Source organism: Callithrix jacchus, chromosome 15 (assembly GCF_049354715.1).
Source record: "Callithrix jacchus isolate 240 chromosome 15, calJac240_pri, whole genome shotgun sequence".
Taxonomy (NCBI): Eukaryota; Metazoa; Chordata; class Mammalia; order Primates; family Cebidae; genus Callithrix; species Callithrix jacchus.
In genome coordinates, this window is record NC_133516.1 from 24,177,087 (window position 1) to 24,202,748 (window position 25,662).

A 25,662-nucleotide genomic window follows, 5' to 3' on the forward strand; every position below is an offset into this window, starting at 1 on the left:
ATTGCGGTGAGCCAAGATCATGCCACTATACTCCAGCCTGGGGGACAGAGCAAGGCTCCGTTTCAAATAAAAAAGAAAAAATCCTTTCTCCTGTAGAAATTACCGAGTCTCGGTTATGACTTTATCAGCAGTGTGAAAACAGGCTAATACAGGAGTCAAATTAAAATATAAGTTAAGTAGGTAATACTGCTGACAGCTCTAGGACACTGGCAAAACCCATGAAGGGAACATGCAGACGGAATTTCAGATACACTGCTCATATCCGTTACCTCCTTCTGTGGATGACACTGTGTTTAATTAAAAGTGCGGCACCAGCAGCCAGGAGTTCAACATGCAGATTTCCCTGCCTGACGTCAGAACCCACTCACCTCATTCACCTAATGTCTCATCTAAAGCCTCTCACTAAATCCCTTCCTGCAACCTCAAGAGGCTACACTCACCAGGTGACGTTCAAGATCCGCACATATTTTTTTTTTTTTTTTTGAGATGGAGTTTCACTCTTGTTGCCCAGGCTGGAGGGCAGTGGTGCAATCTCAGCTCACCCCAACCTCTGCCTCCTGGGTTCAAGCGATTCTCCTGCCTCAACCTCCCGAGTCGCTGGGACTACAGGCGCCCACCACCACGCTCAGCTAATTTTTGTATTTTTAGTAGAGACGGGGTTTCTCCATGGTGGTCAGGCTGGTCTCAAACTCCCGACCTCAGGTGATCCGCCCACCTCGGCCTGCCAAAGTGCTGGGATTACAGGTGTGAGCCACTGCGCCCAGCCTGATCCAGCACTTCTCAAAGCAGCACCATGCTGTATAAAACAGGCACACAGCTCGCACATGCTAGGCACATGGCTCACACTGGGCACATGGCACATGACAGGCACAGGGCACAGTGGCACCTGATCTTCGTGGGATCACTAAGAAGGGAAACATGTCAGGCAGCAATGCAGACAAACACGAGCTCATCTCATCCTCGCCATCACCATGCCCCGTGGAAAGAAGGCAGCTGTGGCTAGATAGGTGAAGGCTCCTGTCCAAGGTGACTCGGTGGATGGCCAAAGCCCAGATTTGAGCCCAGGTTTCCATGAGTCCAGAATACACTCACTCTTTCAGGCACCAGGGTTGCCCTTGCTTTACCTGTCCTGTTTCACTCCTTCATTAAGGGGCACAGCTCCCACTGAGCCTTCTCACTACAAATCCAAGCTCTGTCAAAAAAGGTAAGCCTGTGGGCTGTGGCCCTCTTGATGCCACATACCTCAAGTCCACGCATAAATAAACTCTAGTGGAGAAAAATTCAACATCCCAACCTAGTAATGGCCCTTTCCTGATGGGTCCAGAATCCCTCCACCGCTCACCACTGCCACAGCTTCCCCGGGCCAGGATGATGGCCTCCAAAGGGTCTCCCCCTCATTCTACTCTCCACACAGTGGCCAGAGCCCTCCTCCTCTGACCCAGTCAAAGCTGGAATCCTCACTCCGACGCAGGCTGGGAGCTGCCCTCCTCTTGCTAGCTCTGGCACTCGTGCCCACTACGCTTACCCAGGCCACTGAGGGGCAGCCTCCAACACGACAGCCCTCACACCTGCCATCCGGATGCTCCTCCCCAGGGCTGCCCAGCCAGCTCCTTCTTTCCTTCAGGTCTTCACTCAATGCCACCTTTCAGTGACAGGTTCCCTGCCCATCCAATCAAAAACTCCAGCCACCTCATACTCCTGGTCCTGTTCTCCTGCTGACACACAGTATAAAGTACTCACCTGCTAACATACTATATAATTTATGCATCTGCTTTTCATGGAACAAAGAAATGAAAGGAAACCTAACCCTTTATGAACCTCTACTTCACTGTCTCCCAGGCAGCAAATTAGACCATTTTTATGAGCTCATTTAATCCTCTTCCTGCCAGGACGTACGCTCCACAAGGCAGACTTTTCACCTGTTCCATCTCTTCTGTTCACCGATACACCCAAGTTCCCAGGACAGCACCTAGCACATAGTAAGTAGGTGTCCAGGCTGAATGATGGTTTCAGATAGCAGCAATATTAGATGGGGTTAAATGGACCTTACAAATGCTAATCTCAAAGAAAGCAGCCCTCATTTGCCTCTGGCTTTTGTGAATGACCCACGAGGGCCAAGCTAGGCTTCCCTCTGGCGGCATAAATCTGCACTGGCCACATGGCCCTGGGATCTGAGGACTCCCTCAGGCTACACAAAGCACAGACCATCTCACTGAGCACAGTCGTGGTAAGGAGACAGCCAGATGATCCTCACACCAGGCCCCTGTGGCCCTGCAGGCTGGTCCCTCACCTCCACCGCACCTGCGGGCTCCCCAAGGCTCAGGCCTAGCAGCCCATGGCTAGGAAAGTGCAGACCACTAGCTAACTGCAAAAATCAAGTGGGTGACTGACATGGGTAGAGCTAAGAGGTCACCCAAATTACTGATGTGACCCCAGATGTTTCTGACAGGGAAGGCAGGTGGAAAGGGGCTGTGCACAGGTTATGCTGCAGGTCCCTGGAGGAGCCAGCCCAGAAGCCAGGCCCCAGGCCCTTCTCATATAGCCCTGCACCTGCCCGTGAGGGGAGTGAGGCCAGGACAGGCCCCTGAGAAGCTGCGCTGAGCACTGGGTCCAGGCTTCAGTGAGAGGCTGCTGGGCCTGCAGCTGGAGGCGCCCTCCTCTCTACCCTCCACAGAGGCTCTGAACCTCTCAGAAGGTTGGCCCAAGTGTCTGCACAGCCAGGAAGTCTGAGGTGGCAAAAAGAGCCACTCAGGTCTGCTCTCAAAGTTTCCCTCCAGGCCGGGTGCAGCGGCTCATGCCTGGAATCCCAGATCATTGGGAGGATGAGGCGGGTAGATCACAAGTTCAGGAGTTCGAGACCAACTTGACCAACACAATGAAACCCCGTCTTTACTAAAAATACAAAAAAAAATTTGGCTGAGTGTGGCGGTACGCACCTGTAATCCCAGCTACTCAGGAGGCTGAGGCAGGAGAACACGTGAACCTGGGAGGCAGAGGCTGCAGTGAGCCAAGATCGTGCCACTGCAGTTCAGCCTGGGCGATAGAGTAAGACTCTGTCTCAATAAAACAAAGGAGGTCTCCACCAAGTGCTCAGGGGAATGTGGGATGGGAAGGGGAACGGCCCCTGGAGGGGAGCTCACCAGTGTCCTGCAAAGCAGATGCATGCACCTCAGGACCCAGCAGCCCCTTCCAGGTGTGACCCTGGAGAGGCTCAAGCACATCTGGGTATGCAGGCGTGTGCCTGGGTATTCACCGTAGTTGGGATGACAAAACAGGAACCACCCAGCCATCTCTCAGAAGGCAAATGGGTAAACTGAGGTCTGCCCACAATAAAATATTACAAAGCAATTAAAATGACCAGGCAGGACCTCCATGGATCAGCAAAGAGAAATCTCAAAATCATAATGCTATGAAATCTCATACTCATAATGAAATGTCAAATGGATATGAGTGTTTATATAACTGCTTAAAGCATACAAAGCAGTAATACATATATATTTTGTGCATACAGATATATGTGATAAAAGTAAAAAATGTACAAATTGCACAAAACATACCAACTTCTTATTTGTGACAGTAAATACCTCTGAAGGAACAGGATGGAGAAGAAATAGGATGAGCTTTAGCTATGTCTATAATATTTTATTTCTTTAAAAAAAGAATCATAAGCAAATAGAGAAAAAAATGTTAGCACCTATTTAACCTACACAGTAGAAACAAAGGTATCTATTACTTTTTTTTTCCATTTTTCTGTTTTGGCTTGTTTCATAATTTAAATTTTTTAATATCTAAAAAATAAAATATATCATGAGACGTGAGAAGTGGGTCTGGGCAATCTAAATTAGCAGGAAAAACTTTATAATGAAGAGGCAAGTGAGTGAGCATTGAGGAACAGCCCTGATAGACACTGATCTTCACATGTTAATCTGTGGGAACAGGACACATAGGAATGGGAATTGTTTCTTGTGAAGAATGGAGGAAGGGTTCCTGGGAACAATTCAAAGAAAAACACACACACACACACACACACACACACACACACAGACACACACACACACAGACACACACAGACACACACACACACAGACACACACACACACACACACAGACACACACACACACACACAGACACACACAGACACACACACACAGACACACACAGACACACACACACACACACACACACACACAGACACACACACACACACACAGACACACACAGACACAGACACACACAGACACACACAGACACACACACACACAGACACACACAGACACACACACACACACACACAGACACACACAGACACACACACACACACACACAGACACACACAGACACACACACACACAGACACACACAGACACACACACACACACACAGACACACACACACACAGACACACACACACACACAGACACACACACACACACACAGACACACACACACACACACAGACACACACACACACACAGACACACACACACACACACAGACACACACACAGACACACACACACAGACACACACACACACAGACACACACAGACACACACACACACACACAGACACACACAGACACACACACACACACACAGACACACACACACACACAGACACACACAGACACACACACACAGACACACACACACACACACAGACACACACACACAGATACACACAGGGATATTCACTGCAGTGTTATTTATTGTGTGAAAAACTAGAAACTCACAGATGAGTTTACAAAAGAAAAAGGACCATAACTTATGCTACAGTGATATGAATAAGCTCAAGACACGGCAGCAGCGAGACGGGGAGGTGTTTGTAGCAGACGCCACCGCAAGTGGGTCCCCTCTTAAGCGAAATGAACAGAGAACAAAATTCCCCTGCTCTATCCAAATTAGGCCTGAGAGAGACAAGGGGTCAAAGGGAACATGGGAAGGTGGAGAGGGTTTGCTGAGTGAGATTTACAGCTTTCCAGCACCTGGAGAAGAAGCCACAAAGCGCTCTGGGTGGGGCCCAGGCTTTTCTCCAGGCACTTTCTCCTGCCCCCTTCTCACACCCTCCCTCTCCCGAGGGCCCAGGAAGGCTGTGTCTTGAGAGCTGACTACTCTCCTGGGCCAGTGAGATTTTCCTCTGATATTTCCAGGCTGGAACAATCCCCCACAGATTCCCATAAATCAGGTCCAGATTTTGCACATGTTACAGGAAAAGGCTCAGAAGTCAACAGCTCCAGAAATCTGGAGGCTAAACTGCAAGATCACATTTCATTTCCCAAGGCCAACTGCTTAAGACAGAGCCCTAAGTAAAAGAAATGTTTTCATTTTCCATTTACCCTAAAGTGTCTCCCAACTCTCTGGGAGCCACATTAATTCTAAAAACTGTTCACATTTTTTTAAATTTATCTTTTTTTTTTTTTTTTTTTTGAGAAGTTCTTGTCACCCAGGCTGGAGCGCAGTGGCACGATCTCGGCTCACTGCAACCTCCGACTCCTGGGTTCAGGCGATTCTCCTGCCTCAGCCTCCTGAGTAGCTGGGATTATAGGCATGCGCCACCATGCCCAGCTAATTTTTGTATTTTTAGTAGAGACAGGGTTTCACCATGTTGACCAGGCTAGTCTTGAACTCCTGACCTCAGGTGATCCACTCGCCTTGGCCTCCAAAAGTGCTGGGATTACAGGCGTTAGCCACTGTGCCTGGCCTGTTCACATTTCTGATCAAATCAAAAGCCACTCAGTAAGCCCAAAAAAAGAGAACAGTAAGCAGAGCCAGCCTACCGGCAGTTTACATCCTCTGCAAATACTGCTCAGCAAATTCAACTATGTAGCCAATCACTCTTCCCTGAAGAAAGGAGTCACCAGCTACGGTGAGTTTTAAAGGGTAATGAGAGGGAAATGGTGCTCTTGAACAAGTCACAGGGGTGCCTGCTGCCCAGCTCTACACCAGGGAGCAGCCCCCGCCCCGCTGGGGCAGGGTGGGATGTGGTCACATTCCCAGAGGGCACCCCACATGCCCTGGCTATGAACTCCCCTTCCCTCCCACCCTACTGAGTGGGCCCACACCAGTAAGCCCCTTGTGGGTGAGCAAGCCCACAGCATGGTCAGACCCCTAGGGGGCCATCAGGGCTCCGAGACTCTGTCCACCGCACAGACGTCAGCAGTGACTGCCCAAGCCTCCCCAGTTCTCCAGGGCCTCAGCCCCAGGGCCTGGGACCAAAACCCCATCCAGCACTGACCACGTTAAACTTGCCCTAACACAGGGGTGAGTAGCAGAACAACACGCCCTCCCCTCCCTACTACAGGACACAGGCTTGCAGCACAATGAGGTGATTTCCAGAGTACTATTTGCTCCTGAGAAGCCATTCCCTGAGCTGGAAGCTTGTTCCTTTTCCACTGTGAAGTAACTGGGGCCCACGTGGCATCACCCCGAGCCCTCTGCAGGCTCAGTCATCCCCTCACTCTTGCTCAGCACGTCCATGGGCATCATGAGGCCTGTAGGCTGTGGGATCTCTGTGCCAAACCTGCTCTTTTGTTTCCTAGGGCTAACCCAGCATCTGGAACCTGGGCAACTAGGCAGCAGGCTTGCATGGCCCAGGTTCAGGGGCAGCCACCTGCACCAGGCTGGGGCCTGACATGGGATGAGCGCGAACCACTGAGTAGGGCCATGAGTGCAGGCTAATGTGGGACACAGACCTGTGGGGCCTTCAGGGCACCAGGGCAGTGCATAAGGGTCCACCTAGCACGTGTCAGGCACAAACAGGTGAATCACCCACATTCATCCAATTATCACCACCCCACACCAATGTTCTGGAGCAGGTGACATGACGGGGGCCCCTGCTACAGAGAGGAAGTGGTTCAGAGAATGTAAACAACTACCCCTCACCTCCCAGAGAGATGAGGTAGAGCCAGAATCTGAAGCGGCCCATCTGTAGCCAACAGTATACTCATTCAAGAGACACACACCCACCCCAACACCAGCTGTGCAGGAAGGAGAGAAAAGTCAGACTCAGACCCTACCCACGACTGCTCCAGGCTGGGAAATTCACCAGCACTGAGGACAGAGCAGGGGATAACAGCAGCATCAGAAAGATTCACGAGGGCAGAGGTTCACAGAGGGAATGCAGGTCCTCAGCAAGGAGCCTGAGTCAGACTAAACCAGCAGAAAGGGTGGTATAAGAGTACCAAGCTCACACAACAGGGAGCTGCTGCCCAGGCCCAGAGATTCCAGGACGTCACAACAGGACTGGGGCTGCAGGAGCGCAGAACCACGCGGGAGACAGCGGCGGTGGGGTTCCCTGCCCCACATGGCTGGCACCCACTGGCTCAGCCACCAGCAGGGCTGAATCAGGCTGGGGACTCTGCTCAAAGTGGGCTGAGTGAGCAGGGCCAGGCAGTGGGGGTGGAGGGAGCCGTGACTCTGGGCCTGCAGCTGAGAAGGCCGCGCAGCTTCCTTCTGGAGCAGCTGCTCAGTGGGTGTGGAGCAAAGCCTTTCACTGTCCACAAAACATAGGCGACTACAGGTGGTCACAGGTGGGTGAGATCCAAAAGCTGTGTCAGGCTAGTAACCAAAACAGAAGACAAGCCAGCGCACAGAGCAAGGAGAGGGCAGAACTGGCCTCTGAACATAAGGGAAGGCAGGCAGGGGACCAGAGAGGAGCACAGGGGACCAGAGAGGGGCGCAAGGGACCAGAGAGGGGCACAGGGGAGCTGCTCCCAGTCTCCCTTCTCCACTGAGCAGCTGTGTGGCCCTGAGCAAGTTGTTTGGCCTCTCTGGGCCCCAGTTTTTTCACAGGTAACATGAACAGACTCAACTCCAGGACCAGAGCCTGGACTCCCTCCAACCCAGACCTCTTCTGCGGCTAAATGAGGGAGGTGGGGCTCCAACATTGCAGCCTATAAATCTCACCTCCTTGAAAGAGGCTCCTGCTTTTCTCCAGGCAGCTCCTGGAAGAGGAAGGGAAGGTCCACCCAGGCAGCCCTGGGATTCCCCATTCTTGCGTGCCACCCGGCTGACCAGGGGAAGAGGCCACCCAGCCAGCAGCAGGCACAAGGGCACCGTGGGAACCCTTCTGCTGGGGCCCCAGCTCTCACAGAGTATTCCTGGCTTTGGAGGGACAAGAATGAACTACCCAAATCAACAAGCATCGGCAGAGTGCTGAAGAATCAGGAGGCCAGACTCTGATCATGGCACTGAGGACGCTCATCTGTGCAGCCTCTTCCTAGAGGAGACTAGCCACCTCACAGGCCTGACTGCTCCAAGGTTAAACGAGGGGGGAAAGCAGGATCCAGCATGGTGCCTGCCACCTAGGAGCTCCTGCAATGGTGGCAATTGTGGCTCACTGACCACAATGAGAACCTGAGAGCTCTGGCCATGGCACGCCCCTCGCCCTTATCCTCCACAGGCCTGAGAGGCGGCCCCACATAGGGCAGGGCCCAAGAAATGAACTAAGACCTCCCAGAGGATGGAAGGAAAAGTCAGCACAGAAGCCTTGCCCAGGGTCATTCCAGGGACTATCCCAGAAAGAGGGAAAAGCAGCCTCCTCAGGCCTTGCAATCTCTCACCCACACATTCAGGACAGGGTCTGGAAAGGGTGTGAGCTCTGTAAGCCCCAGCACCGTCTACACACGCAGAAGAGAACAGACTGTTACTGAAGCCGAAGCAACCCCACCCCTCTTACGGTTGAGAAACTGAGGCTAAGACACCGGAAGGCCTTGCCAACAGAAGCCAGGGTCAGAGGAAGACCCAGAAGCCAGGATCAATAACATCTGGGCAGGACTGTGTCCGCCGTACTTCAGCTGAAGTCAATGCCCAGGGGCAGGTGCGGGCTGAAGAGCCTGCCCAGGGCACTGCCTGCCAGCTGGGGCTCTAGGCAGACCAAGCAACCTCCCCAGTGCTCTCAGGTGAGACAAGTGAAGCCCCTTGTACCTCCGGAGGGCCAGCATCAGCATTCCTCCATGCCAATACAAGGTGGACAGTTCCAAAACCCAAAACACCCCAACTCTTCACAGCTAGTCTCAAGCTGGATGACTTCCTGTGGGAGAACCCACGACAAGAGGAACCAGGAAGCTTTATAAGCTTGAGGCCTCTGTAGGTAGCCCACGGCTCCATGTCCTGCACATCTGAGCAGCATGCTCACAAGACATCCGACTGGCATCAGTGCCCAGCTATCCCACCCCAGCTTTCCACCGCTGCACTCACACCCCACTGCCCACCGCACTGGCATCCAGCTCCTGCAGTGTGTGAGCCTATGCAGAGTCTTATCCACGTCAGGCTCTGCGCCACTACATCCTGGAGACACAGAATGAAATAAGACACAGCCCTCATACCCCAGCAGCTGGCAGAGGGGCAGTGTTAGCTTGGCAGGAGCCAGAGGAAAAGGGCTCACCAGGGTAGAAGTCAGAGGTGACCCCATGTAACTGGCACCATCCCAGCTTCATCATGAAAGGTGAGTTAATCAGATGAAGACGGGGGGAATGGGTATTCGGGGGAAGAAGCCCCTAAGCAAAGTCCCAGAGATGGGAAGCAGCCGGGTACACCGCAACCCAAGGCAGTCCGGCCAGGTGGATTGCCGCGGCAGTCAGGCACTCCCTGGAGGGGCCAGCACAGGCCCCCTAGCTGTCTCTGTGCCTCCTGCTCCGGAGTCCTGGCTGCTGCTCTCTGCCAACCCAGAGAGCCACACATTCACCCAGCCAGGCTGCCCCACCCCAGTGCTTCCTTCTGCCCCATGTTCCGGTCATGACTTGCCTGCCAGGGAGAGGATGGGGCCAGTCTGTGGCTCCAGCTGCTGAGTTCCCTCATCTCTAAGGTGGGCAGGTCACATCCTATCCGTGTACCATGGATGTGCCTCCCCCACGTTCCCAGCATCCCAGCCAGCCTCTCCATCCTCACAAAGCAGCCTTGGAACACCCAGAATCCTTGGCCCTGTGTATTCCTGCCCCCTAGAGAGCAGGTGGCCGAGGCACCCTAAGCAAAGCCTATACTATGCCTGATCCTGTGCAGGTTTTTCAGACTAACAAATCCACCTGCTGAGCCTATGAAGCCCCTGCAGAATCCCACCCTGAGCAGGAATCAGGGAGCCTGGCCACTTGGGCAGTCACACAGAGCTCACATCCTGGGCAAAAGCAGGGCCACCTCACAGCCTTCGGTGGGGCAAGAGCCACAGAATGTGAGGCCAGAGACCCCACTCGGGGGGACAGCGTGGGGGCTGAGCACAGGAGCAGGCTCTGGGAACATGTGGGGCTATGTGGATCCAAGTGTGTCTCCCAGAGGCCCGGGCTTTTTAAGTCTTTTACAGCTTACACTTGGCTGATCCCCAAAAACGACAATAAACAATTAGTGTGTACAATCAGACCAAGAAAACAAATCAAAAACCATTACGAGGGAAACAAACATCAAAATTTCATCAAAAACTGTGTAACTGTGTACAGTTTACTATAAACAAATTTAAACTGGAAGCTTCAAGAAAATAAGGAATGTTCACAGAAGCAACTGTCATCTACACAGGACTACAAAGGCTTCATCACCCTGACTGAGCTCCCACTCCAGAGCACAGGCTGGCCAGCATTGTGGAGCCTCTGCCCAGGGCCAGGCACGGCTGGGGTCGGTGGAGAAGGGATGTGATAAAGACGAGCCTCTTCTGGCCGGGCATGGGGGCTCACGCCTGTAATCCCAGCATTTTGGGAGGCCGAGGCAGGCAGATTATGAGGTCAAGAGATCGATACCATCCTTGCCAACACGGTGAAATCAGATCTCTACTAAAAACACAAAAATTAGCTGGGCATGGTGGCACATATCTGTAGTCCCAGCTACTCAGGAGGCTGAGGCAGGAGAATCACTTGAACCCGGGAGGCAGCGGTTACAATGAGCTGAGATCACCCCACTGCACTCCACCCTGGGGACAGAGCGAGACTCCATCTTAAAAAAAAAAAAAAAAAAGAAAATTAGCCTCTTCCTTCCAGCAGGAAAGAGAAACTGTGGATGTCCCTAAACATCAAACAAGGCTAAGCTGTCGGGTGCTTTCAGAGAGAGGCAAACAGTACATTGCCAAGGGGCCGAGGGTGGGAGAGGGAGGAGGGTCAGACAAGGAAAAAACAGCAGTCTGGAGAATTGAAGACTTGCAAGAACACAGGGACACCCTGAAATAAACCTGGGCAGAAAGCTGTTTTGCAAGCTAGCTGCAATGCCCTCCAACTGAACCAACGGTATCATACCTACCTGGCAGGAGAGATACCACCACGGTGAATAAACAGGTATGTGCTTTCTAGAGTGATGACAGCAGGGTATCAGCTCCCAGCACACCTATTCCAGTACCATTATTGCAGCCACCATCGACCAAGCACATCCCGAGTGCCAAGCGGTGAGCTCATTTCACCTGTTACCTTAACAGCACACCTGTCCTATCTCCAGGCCAGACCTGAGCAGGGCAGCAGGGGCCAGCCAGCCTCTGGGAGATGAGTCCCACCAGCAGAGGATGGCTTAATTGGGGCTGCTGAACACTAAGTGCCCTAATAAATAAAACAAATGGCTTTAATTTAAAACACATTAACGTAACAGCAGGCTTTCTGCTAGCTGATGAGACCTGGCTCCACGGCTCAGAACAGGCAAGTATAGTTGCCTCTTGGGGTCAGAGCCCTGAAGTCAAGGTCCCTGTGGCCTAGGGAGACGGTATGGGACATGATGTTGCCCTGGTCATTTTGACCTGTCCTCCACAACCCACAGGACGGTGTGAGTGGCCCCAAGGCCAAAGAGAACCCTGGATGGGAAGGGTGTGAGGAAGGGCAGCAGGGAGGCCTTCCCGCCCTGCCCGGTGGCCCTACGGGCAAGCAGTGGGGCCGCTCCTCTCAGGGAGGGGGCCTCCCTCCCCAGCAACAGGCCTGGGAAGCCCTCATCTCACCGCGAGGACAGTCGCGTGCGACAAGCCTTTAAGGTAGCAACCGAGTCGCTCCCGCAATTAAGGCCGCCAGGCTCCAGGCCAGCGCCAGGAGCAGACCCGGCAACCGGGGCGCCCCTCCCCCAGCTGGCCTCTGGCAGCCTCGGATCTTTTGCCAAACTCCCCACCGGCGCCAGGACACCGAGGGGCCACCTCCGACACGCAGCTATGACAGACACGTTTCCCACACTGGATGCGGAGACCTGCTGGTGCGACGAGGGCCAGGCGGAGTGGAAAGGATGTGGCTGGGACCCCAGGGGAGGACCAGGCAGGAGCGAGGGCCTCCCCATGCATCCTCCCCCTGGCTCTGCGGCCAGATCGCCCGTCCCAGCGGCTCGGCCCCGCTTGTCCAAAGGCCTCATCAAAGCCGGTTTACCACCGGCCCAGGAAGGAAACGACTGCCCGCCACAGCCACGCCGACTCCCTTTCGTTTCAGTGCTTTCGAAACAAGGGAGGGCGGGGCTCGAGGAGGAAAAAAAAAACACTCCGCGGGACCCTCAGACTTCGAGGGATGTAGCCGCGGGCGCGCCTTGCGGTGCAGCGGCGCCCCCCAGCGGCCGCGCAGGGCACTGCTCTCGGCCGGTGTGTCCGCCCAGGCCGGGGAGGGACGGCGCCGCGGAGGAGGAGCCAGCTCCGCCCGAAGCCCGAAGACCGCGGCCCGTCCTCTCCAGGCCTGGGAGCCTAGTGTTGGCCGCAGCCGCGGGAGGGCTTCCGGTGCACATCCCAGAGCAGAGGACACAACTTGTGGCTGCACCGCAGACCCCATCCAGCTCCCGCAACAATGACCACCCCGGACAGCCTCGGGCACCAGGCAGTTGGAAAGCCAGCCCCGGACACCGCGCAGATTCTGCCTCCTGGAGGTCGGACTGCACCCTCCACTTCCGGGAGAGACAGATCCAGGGGAGACAGTGAGGCCAAGCCCCCGGGATAGGTGAAGACGACAGGCCCTGCCACCTCCACTGTGGGTTATTAGGGTGAGCTGGCTTTCAAGCCACCCTTCCAAAAGGGACGGGGCTGCTGCTAACACCTCCCTCAAACAGCAGAGGAGGGGAATGGGCTGGTTCTAAAGACAGCTCCGTGTGGCACTAAGTCACTACCCCTTTCTGGCCCGGGTGTATCAGCTGGGCGGGGGACACTGAGGTCAGAGGTTCAGAGCTTCCTTCCTGTTCCAGTGCTTGGTGAACCTGCAGTGCTCCCCGAAGCAGAGTGAGAGCGAAGCTGCACTCCCAGCAAGCGCAGATTTGGTTCAGATTGAATGGATTTGTTTGGGGTGTCATCGGCAGGCGGAGGACAGATTGTGAGGTGCGCTACAGCCCAGCCCTCATCCCCACACCCACAGCCCCTGGGCATAGCTGCTAGCGGGGTCCTTTAGTGCCTCCATATGCCACCTGCTCTCAGCCTCAGGGATTCCACACCTCTTTCCCCAGCCTCAGCCATGCTCAAGTGAGGCAACTGCACTTTCATAAATTCTGAAGGCCTGGACAGCCCAGGCGGGTTGGCTCACGCCTGTAATCCCAGCATTTTGGGAGGCCAAGGCAGGCAGATCACTTGAGGTTAGGAGTTTGAGACCAGCCTGGCCAACACAGTGAAACCCTGTCTCTACCAAAAATACAAAAATTAGCCGGGCTAGTGGCGCATGCCTGTAATCCCAGCTACTTGGGAGGCTGAGGCAAGAGAATTGCTTGAACCTGGGAGGGGGAGGTTGCAGTGAGCCGAGATCACACCATTTTGCACTCCAGCCTGGGTGACAGAGTGAGACTCCATCTCCAAATAAATAAATACATAAATACATAAGTGAATAAAGTCCTGAACAAGTGTTGCTACTATTATTCTCCCAATCAAGGCTTCATACTAGTAAACTTCCCCTTGCTGATTTTAGGCATGACATCAGTGCACACGTCAGAAATTTCCATACCATGTCCTCAGATCATGCACATACCTTACAGGGTAAGGAGGGGAGAGTCAGGGTAATTGTTTTTTAATAAAATGCATTTTGGTAAATGTATTTTAAAAATACCACATACATGTATGCAGTTGTCCTTAGCAACTTGTAATCATCTCATCATGTGTCATTAGGGTAATGCAGACCAAAACTAAAATGAAATACCACTTCACACCCACTGGAATAGCTGTAATCAAAAAGACAAATGATTACAAGTGCTGGCGAGGATGTGGAGAAATTGGGACCCCTCCATACACTGCTGGCGGGAATATAAAATGGTATAGCTACTGAGTTTGGCAGATCCTCAAAAGGTTGAACAGAGTTAACCATCCCACTCCTAGGTTATACCCCAGTGATGTGCAAACATATGTCCACACAAAAACTTCTAAGTAAATGCTCACAGCAGCATTATTCAAAATAGCCTCAAGGTGGAAACAATGCAAATGTCCATCAACTGATGAAAGCATGATGTGGTATATCCATAAAAAGGAATATTATCCAATCATAAAAAAGGTAAAGTATTAATGCAATGCTACACAGGCTAAGTAAAAGAAGCCAGACACAAAAGACCACATATTAGATGAGTCCATTTGTAGTAAATATTCGGAATAGACAAGTTTATAGAGACAGCAAGCTGATTTGTAGTCTCTGGGGACTGGGAGGACAGGAAGATGGAGAGTGACTGCTAACACTTCCTGAGGTGACAAGTGTTCCAGAATCAGTGGTCATAGTTGCATAACCTTGGGAATACACTAAAAATAACTGGACTGTATATGTTAAATGAGGGAGCTTTATGGTACATGAATTAAATTTCAATTTTTATTGCAAAAAATTATCTGTCTTTTTTAAAAATGGCCTACAGGAACAAGGAACAGTCAGGAAGTCATGCAGAATTACTGATGCCCAATGCTGGAACAGTTATTCCGTGTGTTGAGGCCCCTACACATTTTATAAATCACCATCTATCAGTATATTTCACCTATATCAGGACCCCAAGGCTTTGCCTTATAATTCAACACATATTTGTGGGCTTCTCTAGAGCGTATTGTATTTGATACAATATTATACAAAGTTATTCCCTAGAGATCCATGATTATCAAGTTTCCATTAGAAACATACATAGCACACAAACTACGACCGTTGTTCTTCTCATGAGTGTATTACAATTTAAAAGAAGGCCACTGTTAAGTGCATTTGATAAAATGTGTCCTGTTCTTTAAACACTGCCATATAAACTGTCGGCCTATCTTTTCAAAGAACCTCTACCTTCAGGACACGTTTCTTTGATCACCTCTTTTCCAGAGTGTCATAACTTATTCAAAAATTGCATTCAGGTGCAAGCTGCCCTCCTGCTGTGACAAGCTGGAAAATTCACTGCATTTCCAGTGTCACCTGCTTGTCATTAGCCTCATCCATGAGACAGCCAGCATCAAGGTCAAGGTCTTCACATTCACCTAGGAGCTAAGGTATTCATCTTTTTCCAAGTCACTCAAAGGTTTGCTCTTGTACTCAAGGAAACTCTTGAGAGTCCTACTGCACTTTACCACTTGCCACAACATAGGTCATTCCTAGACCTTGGCACATGCTCCTCCTGGAACCCAACAATCACCTGTAAGTGGGTGCTAAGGTTTAACCAGTGTTTCCCGGAATTCGTGTGCTGCAAATGTGATCCCCGATGCTGCTGCTGGGAGGTGGGGATTTTGAGAGCCGATGAAGTCATTAAGAGGGATTCATGCCTGTCTCACAGGCCTGGGTTACTTCCCTTGGGAGGGAGGGAGTTCTCACTCTCACTCACAGCACTGGATGAGTTACCAAGACTGGCTGTTATAAAACGAGGTGCCCCTCATGCTGTGCCCCTTCCACACGCCTCTGCTTCCCTCCCCAGGAGCTGCCACCATGCTCTTGGACTTCCAGGCCTCCAAAACCTCAAGCTAAATGAATATCTTCCCTTTCTAAATTACCCAGTCTCAGGTATTGTCATAGTGAGAGAAAACAGACTAGGATCATGGGAGATGCACACAGTTTCCTTCTTCCTCCCAATTTGTCACCAGGAAATGGAGCAACCCAGCCTGAGGCTCTGAAAGAGGCTGAGGTTTGAGGGAAAAGGGGCGGATCACTAAGAACTCTTCTAGGCTATCCTGGGTTTAATCATTATAATTATTAGTGAGACAACTATAAATATTTATTGAGAGAATAAAATGTGCCAGAAACAGTGCTGAGATTATAGTGTCCATGGGAAAAAGAGGAAGCACCCCCTCTCCATTGTTCTGTGCTTCTACATGGAGGATGCTCTAGACAAACCCTCCGGCCTCTTGCTCCCTGCCCGCTCCCCGCCTCCTTGCACACCAACTCCTCCTTGAGGGAGGAGGAGAAACTTATCTAATGGGTGAGTTTGGAAGGCAAGTCAGCCCCGGAGCCCACCTCTGTTTCTTTTCTCCAGAATCCACCTGTGCAGAACCTGCCCATCCCTGCAGGGAGGCCAGTCTGTCCAGTTCTTGTGTCCCAGGTTAAAAGGCTGCTGGCCCGCTGTGTCTATCATTTCCAACTCAGACCCAAAATAAAGATGGCATTTATGGAGTTCCCATAAACCTCAATAGATGAAAGTAGGTAATCTTCTGGAGATTATCTTCCAGGAGGGAGACAGAGAAACTACAAGCAAGTTAACAGGATAGTTACTTTCGGGGATAGTTGCAAACATGCCGAGCACACGCCAACCTCAGGCCCACACGCTCACAGTTCTCTCGGACGGAGTCTCACACAGATGGCTGGCTCCCTCACTTCCTTCAGGCTCTGCGCAAATGGCACCTTATCACTGGAGCCTTCCCTGACCACCCATGCACCACAGCTAACAACTCCCCATGCTGACAACCACACACTTCCTATCTCCTCAGGCTGCTTCATTTCTCTCTGTAGAACTGATCTCAATCTGACTCACCTCATATTTATTTATTTGTTAAAACTCTATCTCCTATACATTCCTTGCAACACCAGACTTTAAACTCCATCAAGGCAGAAACTTGTTCTGTTCCCTGCTGTTCACAAGTACCTAGAACAGTGCCTGGCACAGGCTATGCACTCAACAATACTTGGTGAATGAATTAATTAATTAATTAATGTAAAAAATGAATACATGCTATAAAAGAAATGCACAGCTGGGCACACTGGCTCCCAACTGTAACCCCAACATTTTGGGAAGCCAGGGCAGGAGGATCACTAGTTTGAGACCAGCCTGGGCAAGAAGGTGAGATCCCACCTCTATAGAACAATGTTTTAAAATGGCCGGGAGCAGCGACTCACGCCTATAATCCCAGCACTTTGGGAGACCGAGGCGGGTGGATCATGAGGTCAGAAGTTCAAGACCAGCCTGAGAAATATGGTGAAACCCAGTCCCTACTAAAACTATAAAAATTAGCCGGGCATGCTGGCACACGCCTGTGGTCCCACCTACTCAGGAGGCTGAGGCAGGAGAATTGCTTGACTTGGGAGGCGGAGGTTGCAGTGAGCAGGATTGTGCCACTACACTCCCACCTGGGCAACAGAGTGAGACTCTGTCTCAAAAAAAAAAAAAATTAGCTGGACATTGGTGGCACATGCCTATAGTCCTAGTTACTCAGGAGGCTGAGGTGGGGGATCTCCTGAGCCCCAGTTTGAGGCTACAGTGAGCTGTGATCACATACTGTGCTCTAGCCTGTACAGCAGAAAACCTGTCTGTTAAAAATAAAAGGCTGGGCACAATGACTCACACCTATAATCCCAGCTGTTTGGGAGGCCAAGGCAGGTGGATCACTTGAAGTTAGGAGTTTGTGACCAGCCTGGCCAACATAGTGAAGCCCCATCTCTACTAAAAATACAAAAATTAGCTGGGGGTAGTGGTAGGCATCTGTAATCCTAGCTACTCAGGAAGCTGAGGCAGGAGAATCACTCGAACCTGGAGGGTGAAGGCTGCAGTGAGCCATGATTGCACCCTTGCACTCCAGCCTGGTGAAAGAACCAGACTCCTTCTCAAAAAAAGAGAAAAATAGACAACGTGATAGGAAAGATGAAGGCTGGCATGAGGGTTGCATTAGAAAAGAGATTCAGGGAAGGTCTTTCTGAATGGATAACATTTGAGCTGATAGCACAAGAGAAATAGAGAAATACCACAAAGAAGCAATATTGATATATTCCATGGAGGCCATACCAACTGGAATGTTGACTGGTGGGCCCCACGGGACCTCTGCAGAGGGCTGGCCAGCATGAGGAAGGAGAGGAGACATCAGAGGCGCCTTGAGGCCTGCTCACTGTGTTTATTTTCCCAGAAGTCAGTAGAATAGAACCATGTTATGAGACTGGACTCAAAACAATACACACAGCAGCACTGGGCTAAACTGGACTAAATGCAACCCAGCAACACAGATGTGATGGCCCCAGCTCTAGCAGCCATCCTGGACCATGAAGACACAGCCACTCTCAGGAATGGTGAAACACAGAGCTGGAAGGAGCCGAGGACCCTGATGACTTCACGAAGCCCCCATGCCAGCCCAGGAATGCCTACCTCTGGACTTCATTGAAATGACACATAAATTCAATCTTGTTGAAGCCACCATTATTTGGGGGTTTTATGGTCTATTCTGTCAAACCTGATCCAGCAGGAAAGGCACATGGAAAGGATAAGTCTTGATCTAAGTTTTACAAGTGTGAGATTGCACTTGACAGACAGAATGAAACAGATGCTCAGAAGCAGAGCAAGCACAGTGCCATGAAAAGGTACAGCTTGTCCTACAGCTCAGGACTCTCAGCCACGGCTGTGGGTCTAGGATGCTGAAATGACCTGGGGTGGCAGGTAGCAGAAGCCACTGGAGGTTCTGAATGGAAGTGATGTAATAAAGGCAGCATTTTAGCAAGGTGAATGTGGCAGCCCTTCCCAGGTCAGCACCGCCAGAGGAGCCTGGATGGAAGAGTCACAGTCAGTCAAACAGTTCCTGAATGCCTGCTATGTGCCAGAGGAGGCTACCCAGAGGACAGGATGCCTGAACTGGGTCTGAGAGACCAGCAGGAGGGCAGCAGGCACTCCTGGACTTCTTACAGCAGTGATTCCCAAGCCTGCCTATGTAGCTCCATCCAAATACAGATCCCCAGAACCCACCCAGCAGATTCTGAACCCATAGACTGGGGTGGGGCCCAGGATTCTGTAAGTTTTTTTCTTTTGTTGAGATGGAGTTTCACTCTTATTACCCAGGCTAGAGTGCAATGGCGCATCACAACCTCCACCTCCTAGGTTCAAGTGATTCTCCTGCCTCAGCCTCCCGAGTAGCTGGGATTACAGGCAGGCATCATCACACCTAGCTAATTTTGTATTTTTAGTAGAGACGGGGTTTCTCCATGTTGGTCAGGTTGGTTTCGAACTCCCAACCTCAGGTGATCTGCCCACCTCAACCTCCCAAAGTGCTGGGATTACAGGCTTAAGCCACCATGCCCAGCCTGGATGCTGTATTTTTAATAAGTGTCCCTAGGTGTTTCTGATGCATTTAGAAAATCAACCTACTGCACAGGCTAGAAGCAGCTCCTATACTGGTACCTGGAACACAGCAAGTTCGAAAGTTTACTAAATAAATTAACAAATAATATACTTCCCTGTTCACAGATAACCAACAGATTAATTAAAACTTTCAAAAAGATTTAAAACAAGATGCAGCCCTACATTAATCCTTTCTAGCTAATTGCTAATTAGCCAGAATAAAATCTAAGGTCACTAATAATATTCTGGGATCTATTTCCACAACCATTTCAGCTATTTGAGCTAAAAGGTGTTTCTATGCCACCTGAAAATGGCCTGAGAAGAGACCTCGGTTTGGGGGCTCCAGCCCTGTTTTAGTTCACTGCAACCCTGCTCTGCATCTGGCAGCCATGCTGAGGTCCCAGAGTCACCTGAAGGAAAGAGGGGCCCCCCAGGCTATCTTCAGACAGTTCCAACACAACTCAAGTCAATTCTCCCTGGGAATAACCTGCACCCTGGACTTTATCTTACAAGACAGAGGGGCTCCCTAAAGGAGAAATATGGCAAAGGTAACACTACTGGCCTAGGATGCAGGTCCAGCCCCAACTGAGTAACCCTCCAGAAAGCTTTGGGCAAGTATCCTCACCTATTGTGTGAAATATTCCAAGATCCCTTCCACCTCTGGTACAACCAGAGTGAGAAATTCTAGTTTCCTTCTTCCAAGTCAATACTGAAAAAGCAATTCCAGTATAAAATTCACTCACATGTCCGGGTGCAGTGGCTCACACCTGTAATCCAGCACTTTGGGAGGCCAAGGCAGGCAGATCACGAGGTCAAGACATCGAGACCACACTGGCCAACATGGCGAAAACTCATTTCTACTAAAAATACAAAAATTAGCTAAGCATGGTGGCGCGCGCCTGCAGTCCCAGCTACCCGGGAGGCTGAGCAGGAGAATCACTTGAACCCGGGAGGTGGAGGTTGTAGTGAGCAGAGGTTGCAGTGAGCTGAGCTCGCACCACTGCACTCCAGCCTGAGCAACAGGATGAGACTCTTTCTCAAAAAAAAAAAAAAATTCAATCACATATGTTAGGTGCTAGGAATGCAGCATTTAAGATACGTCAGTGTCAATGCCCTTAAGGAGTTTAGAGTCTAGCAAGGGAGACAAATTATCAATTCAATGATTATATAAATACAACTGTAATAAATGTGACTGAGGAAAAGTGCTTGGAGTTTGAAAGTATGTAACGGGGCTCAGGGAAGGTTTACCAAGGAAATAACACCAGAGCTGAGATCTGAAAGCTGAGTACCAGCTAAAAATGGGGGCACGGAGTATTCTATACAGAGGAAAGACATGTGTAACGTGGCCCATGGTACAGGGAGAGGTATTTTTTTCAGGAATATTCCAAACTCGAGGAAGAATTAAATCACAAACAAAATGAAGCAAACCTTTTAGAATCACAGATTTAAAAGAAAAAAAGAGCACTTTTCATCGCAAACAGAAAAATTTACAAAATATGAACTCAAAACCAATGGTAATGCCAGGTGCAGTGTCGTGTGCCTGTAATCCCAACTACTCGGGAGGCTAAGGCAGGAGAATCGCTTGAGCTCAGGGGTTCATGACCAGCCTGGGCAACACAGCAAGAATTCTTATCAAAAACAAAACAAAATAAAAGTAACAGAGGCCAGGCCCAGTGGAATTACAGGAATTACGCCTGTAATTCCAGCACTTTGGGAGGCCAAGGTGGGTGGATCACCTGAGTCAGGAGTTCGAGACCAGCCTGGCCAACATGGTGAAAACCGCATCTCTACTAAAAATACAAAAAATTAGCCAGGTGTGGTGGCAGCCACCATGTCTATATTCCAGCACTTTGGGAGGCCAAGGCCAGTGGATTACCTGTGGTCAGGAGTTCGAGACCAGCCTGGCCAACATGGTCAAAGCTCGTCTCTACTACAACTACAAAAAATTGGGTGTGGTAGCTCATGCTTGTAATCCCAGCACTTTGGAAGGCCAAGACAGTCAGATCACCTGTGGTCAGAAGATCAAAACCAGCCTGAACAACATGGAGAAACCCCATCTCTACTAAATACAATATTAGCGGAGTGTGGTGGCACATGCCTATAATCCCAGCTACTCAGTAGGCTCAGGCAGGAGAATCGCTTGAACCCGGGAGGAGAAGGTTGCAGTGAGCCAAGATCACAGTGAACCAAGATAGCACCATTGCACTCCAGCCTGGGCAACAAGAGCGAAACTCCATCTCAAAACAAACCCAAAACAAAACAAAAACAAAAAAGTAGCCAGTATGGTGGCAGGCACCTGTAATCTCAACTACTCAGGAGGCTTAGGAGACTTAGGCAGGAGAATCGTTTGAACCTGGGAGGCAGAGGTTGTGGTGAGCCAAGATCGTGTTATTGCACTCCAGCCTGGACAACAAGAACAAAACTCCATCTCAATAAAAATAATAGTAATAATAATAATAATGGGACCAATTTTATGCCAGGACTGATAAACCCTTATCCGACCACTGACATCAGGCTCGAAATCCCCAGACACTAGACCCTCACCCCTCACACTTCAACAGAGGAGGTATCAGTTCCCTCCAGGACATTTGCAGCTGCCTCCAGGCCTTGAGAGAGGCTGCCAGAACTAGGCCCAGTAAAGTGGAGTATTCCAAGCATGAAACACTTACTTATAGACAGGAGGAGCTCAGCCCTGAGGCTGGATCTACCCCTGGGCCAATATTTCTGGTGCCAACTAAGAGTGCCAGGCATTGTACGTAGGGATGGATAAGACATGTTATGGTCACAGCACCAGGGAAGCAGAAGAGGAAAGAGGGCCAGGTCCTTGGCTCCAAGGAGGGGATGGTATCTGAAGATGGGCAAGACTTGGAAATGGAGAGAAGGAGTACCCCAATAGAGGGAATGACAAAAACAAAGGCATGCAGGCGGCAAGCAGTGTGCAGCAAGAGCTGCAGCAGGAGCTCGGGACAAGGGGATAGAGATCTGGCAGCGGAGCAGAGTAGGCCCAGAAGAGATGGCAATGCTGATCTTCAAGGTGGCATTTGGAGACCTGGTCAAATCCCAAGATCTGCCCAGACTGACCCGATGGCCAACCATCCTCAGTTTTCTACCCTGAACTTGTGCAATGTTTCTCAAATAGTAGGGTCATTAGGATCACCTGGGACAGGCTGCCAGGCCCCACCTCCAGAGAGGACCTTCAGATGTCCCAGGATCTAGGGACTTTCTCAGGGGAGGTGAAAGCTGAGTAAAGAATAGCCAAGGGCCGAAAGGACATTGTGGGCAGAGTACGGCATGTATAAAGGCCCAGTCTCTATACATAGCTAAGGTATGAGATGCATGTAGAGGAAGGAGGATAGGTGAAGCCAGAGACGCGGACCTGGCTCACAACACAACAGCACTACCAAGAAACTGGGACTTGACTCTGTAGGCAACAAGGAGCCACCGCAGACTCCCGAAGCCTGTAGGATCCTGGCAGCAGCTCCCCTAGTCACTCACTTAAGTTATTCAGATAATACAACTCCTGCCTTAGCACGCTGCCCCAACCAACATCAGCCTCCACCCTTCAATATCACCTAGTACTTCTTTTCCAAAATCTGGCCTCGGATCCCCTCTGTACAACTATCAGGTCAAAATCAAATAAGCAATTTGACCCAGGTAACTCACATATGTCAGGAACTACGTTGCAGGTGGGCAGCTCAGGGACGATCCTACCCCCTCGTTCCCCGGATCCCCTTGGGGAGCGCGCACTGATCTCGCCTAGGACGGGGTGGGCCACCCACCGGGAGCCCCCAGAGGCCGCCCCGCTCACCTTGCACTTGAAGCCAGCGGCGGGCGGCAGGAGCTCCCGCAGCAGGCCCTTGGCCACCTCGCGGCTGGCCTCCTCGCTCACGAAGTGAAGGTTAAGCACCTCGTGCGTCTCGAACTTAGCGAGGCGCAGCAGTGAGCGCAGCGCGACGCGGGCCTTGGCCTGCAGCGCTGCATTGTGCTCCGCCTTGGTGAACATCATCAGCAGGTGGTAGTCCACCGGCCCGGCCCCGCCGCCCTCCAAGCTCTTGGCCTTAGCGCCAGGGGCTGGCGCCACGGAGCCCCGCGCCAGCTCCAGCGCGGGCGGCGAGGGCGCAGCGGGGCCCCCGGCGCGGGCCTCCTTCAGCCTCTTGGTGGCGCTGGAGAAAGTCTCCCGGCCAGAGCCGAGGTAGTAGAAGGCGCAGACGGCCAGCGCTGCAGCCAGTAGCAGCGCGCAGTAGTGAGAGCGCACAGCCCCCAGGCGCGCCATGGCCCGAGCGCACGGGAGCCCGCCTCGGAGGAGGCCCATGAGCCACGAGACAGCGGCGCCAGCGGCACCGGCAACGCGAGAGAGCCCTCGGGTACCCGGACGCCGGCGGCCACTTAGCCCCGGCGGCGGGCGGCGGCCATGGCAGGGGCGGGGCCGAGCCGCCTGGAGCCAATCGCGGGCGCCGGTACGCGGAGGAGCGGGACCGAGCGTGCGGTAGCTACTGGGTCCTAGGTTCCGAGGGGTTAGAGGCCGGGCTAGGGGTTCAGTGGGATCCACCACCCTGCGCGGGAGGCGCGGATTGAGGACCCCAGCATACTGAGGGCCGGCCCACTGTCCCGGCTGAGAAGTGGCGCCTACGCGCCGGGCACCAGAGGCCAGATATTCAAGCTGAGCCCTGGATGGAATGGAGGCGCCCGAACGGAGGAACTTAGGTCAGCAAAAAGCAAAGCTGGAGGCACCAAGAGGGAAAACTTCTCTCTGCACCTTTTTCCTCCCCAATTTCTTGGAGGCTTTAAGCCCTCTCCGCCTCTCCCTGCACCCAAGCTGGAGGTAGGGAATTTAAACCGGCAGCTCCTCCCTTCTCCCGCTGCCCTGGGAGGAAATTGCCCGGGCCGCACGTTGCGCCGGATGCGGAGCTGACAGAGGCTGGGGGATGTGGCCAGCAGGGGGCCCCCGCCGGCCGCCCGAACCTGCTCCCCGAACCCCCAATGCGTAGTAAAGCCCAATAGGGCAACATTCATTAGCTTTTTGTTTTGTAAACAGACTTTTAACGCTTTATCAAGAGCCTTCATAGGTACCAGGGAATTTTGCACAGCGAGGTTACCTGCCCAAAGTCACAGAGCTAGCGAGTGGCAATTTTGACCCTGGGCAGTTGCACACTGCTAACTAGATAAAAACTTACTAACTTCATTCTTATAAGAATTGAGGATATATCAGTAGTTTTTAAGTAATCACGTACAAGTGCTGTGCATGCTTGAGAGAGGAGGAGGTGAAAATAATGGACAAACGCATATATAGATTGGTCTCAGAATTTATCGGGCTATGCCATCATTTCTCAAAGTGTGGGTAGAGGCCACCTTTCCCAGATCCTCATTCCATCTCATTTTTAACTCTTGTTCTTTTCTATTGGAGTAACACTTTCCTGGAAAACACTGGATTCTCACAAGTCTATGAGGTAGAGGTATTTTACAACGGAGGACACCGAGATTTAGAGAATTACCCAAATTTAGTAGGCTAGTAAATAATGGAGCTGGGATCCTAACCCAAGTCATACTGTTTCCAAGTCCAAGCTTCTAGTCAGGATTAGCTCCAAAAACAGTAATTCACGCTCTGAGTTGTGTGTATTTTATCACAACTGTTAACATATGACACTGGTTAAGAGAGCAAGCTCTGGGGTGAATGATCCAGGCTGGAATTCAATCTCTTCCATACCGATTTTTGGACTTTATGCATGTTACTTAATCATGCTGAACTGCAATTACACCATATAGAAAATGGGGCTAATATTAATATCTATGCCTCATTGGCTTATGAGAGACAACAGTTAAAAAGCAGAACACTGCCTACCACCGAGTAAACAAACTATGCTAAAGACACCAAACTCCTTTTTTAAAGCCTAAATATCCAAAATGTGCAAAAACACAATTGGGCAACCATAAGCTTTTCTGGGGTATTTATAAATACTAAATCTCTATTAAGGCTTCATTATATGTGCCACAGTCTCTCCAAGAAGCATGCTAGAGCTGTATTATTACAATTCTAATTACTGTTCACTAATAAAGGAGAAATAATGCTAGAATTGAGCCTTTTAGTCACCCACCTACACCATCAATAAGGTGGGTTTTCCTCCTCTTGTTATTTTATAATCAATTTATTCAACAAATGGTTTATTTTTCAAACCTTTGTAAGATCACTACTCCTGGAATTTATGGATAAGACATAAATAACAATCACTTAAATTTTACATAGGGGTGGCCAGGAGTGGGGGCTCACACCTGTAATCCTAGCACTTTGGAAGGCCGA

At 51.1% G+C, this 25,662-nt stretch overlaps 1 protein-coding gene across 3 annotated transcripts in view; it reads right to left on the reverse strand.

Annotated features, from left to right (window-relative positions):
- XXYLT1 (xyloside xylosyltransferase 1) overlaps nucleotides 1-23,789 on the reverse strand; it is a 195,327-nt gene extending 171,538 nt beyond the window's left edge. For 2 of the 3 annotated variants that reach the window (XM_078350551.1, XM_078350552.1), the window contains exon 1: nucleotides 23,031-23,789. In XM_078350551.1, coding sequence (XP_078206677.1) covers nucleotides 23,031-23,679 — 649 coding nt within the window. In that variant the 5' untranslated portion in view covers nucleotides 23,680-23,789. The remainder of the gene's footprint in view (nucleotides 1-23,030) is intronic. The other variant, XM_002758210.6, reaches the window with a different exon arrangement.
- Nucleotides 23,790-25,662: the final 1,873 nt, after the last annotated feature.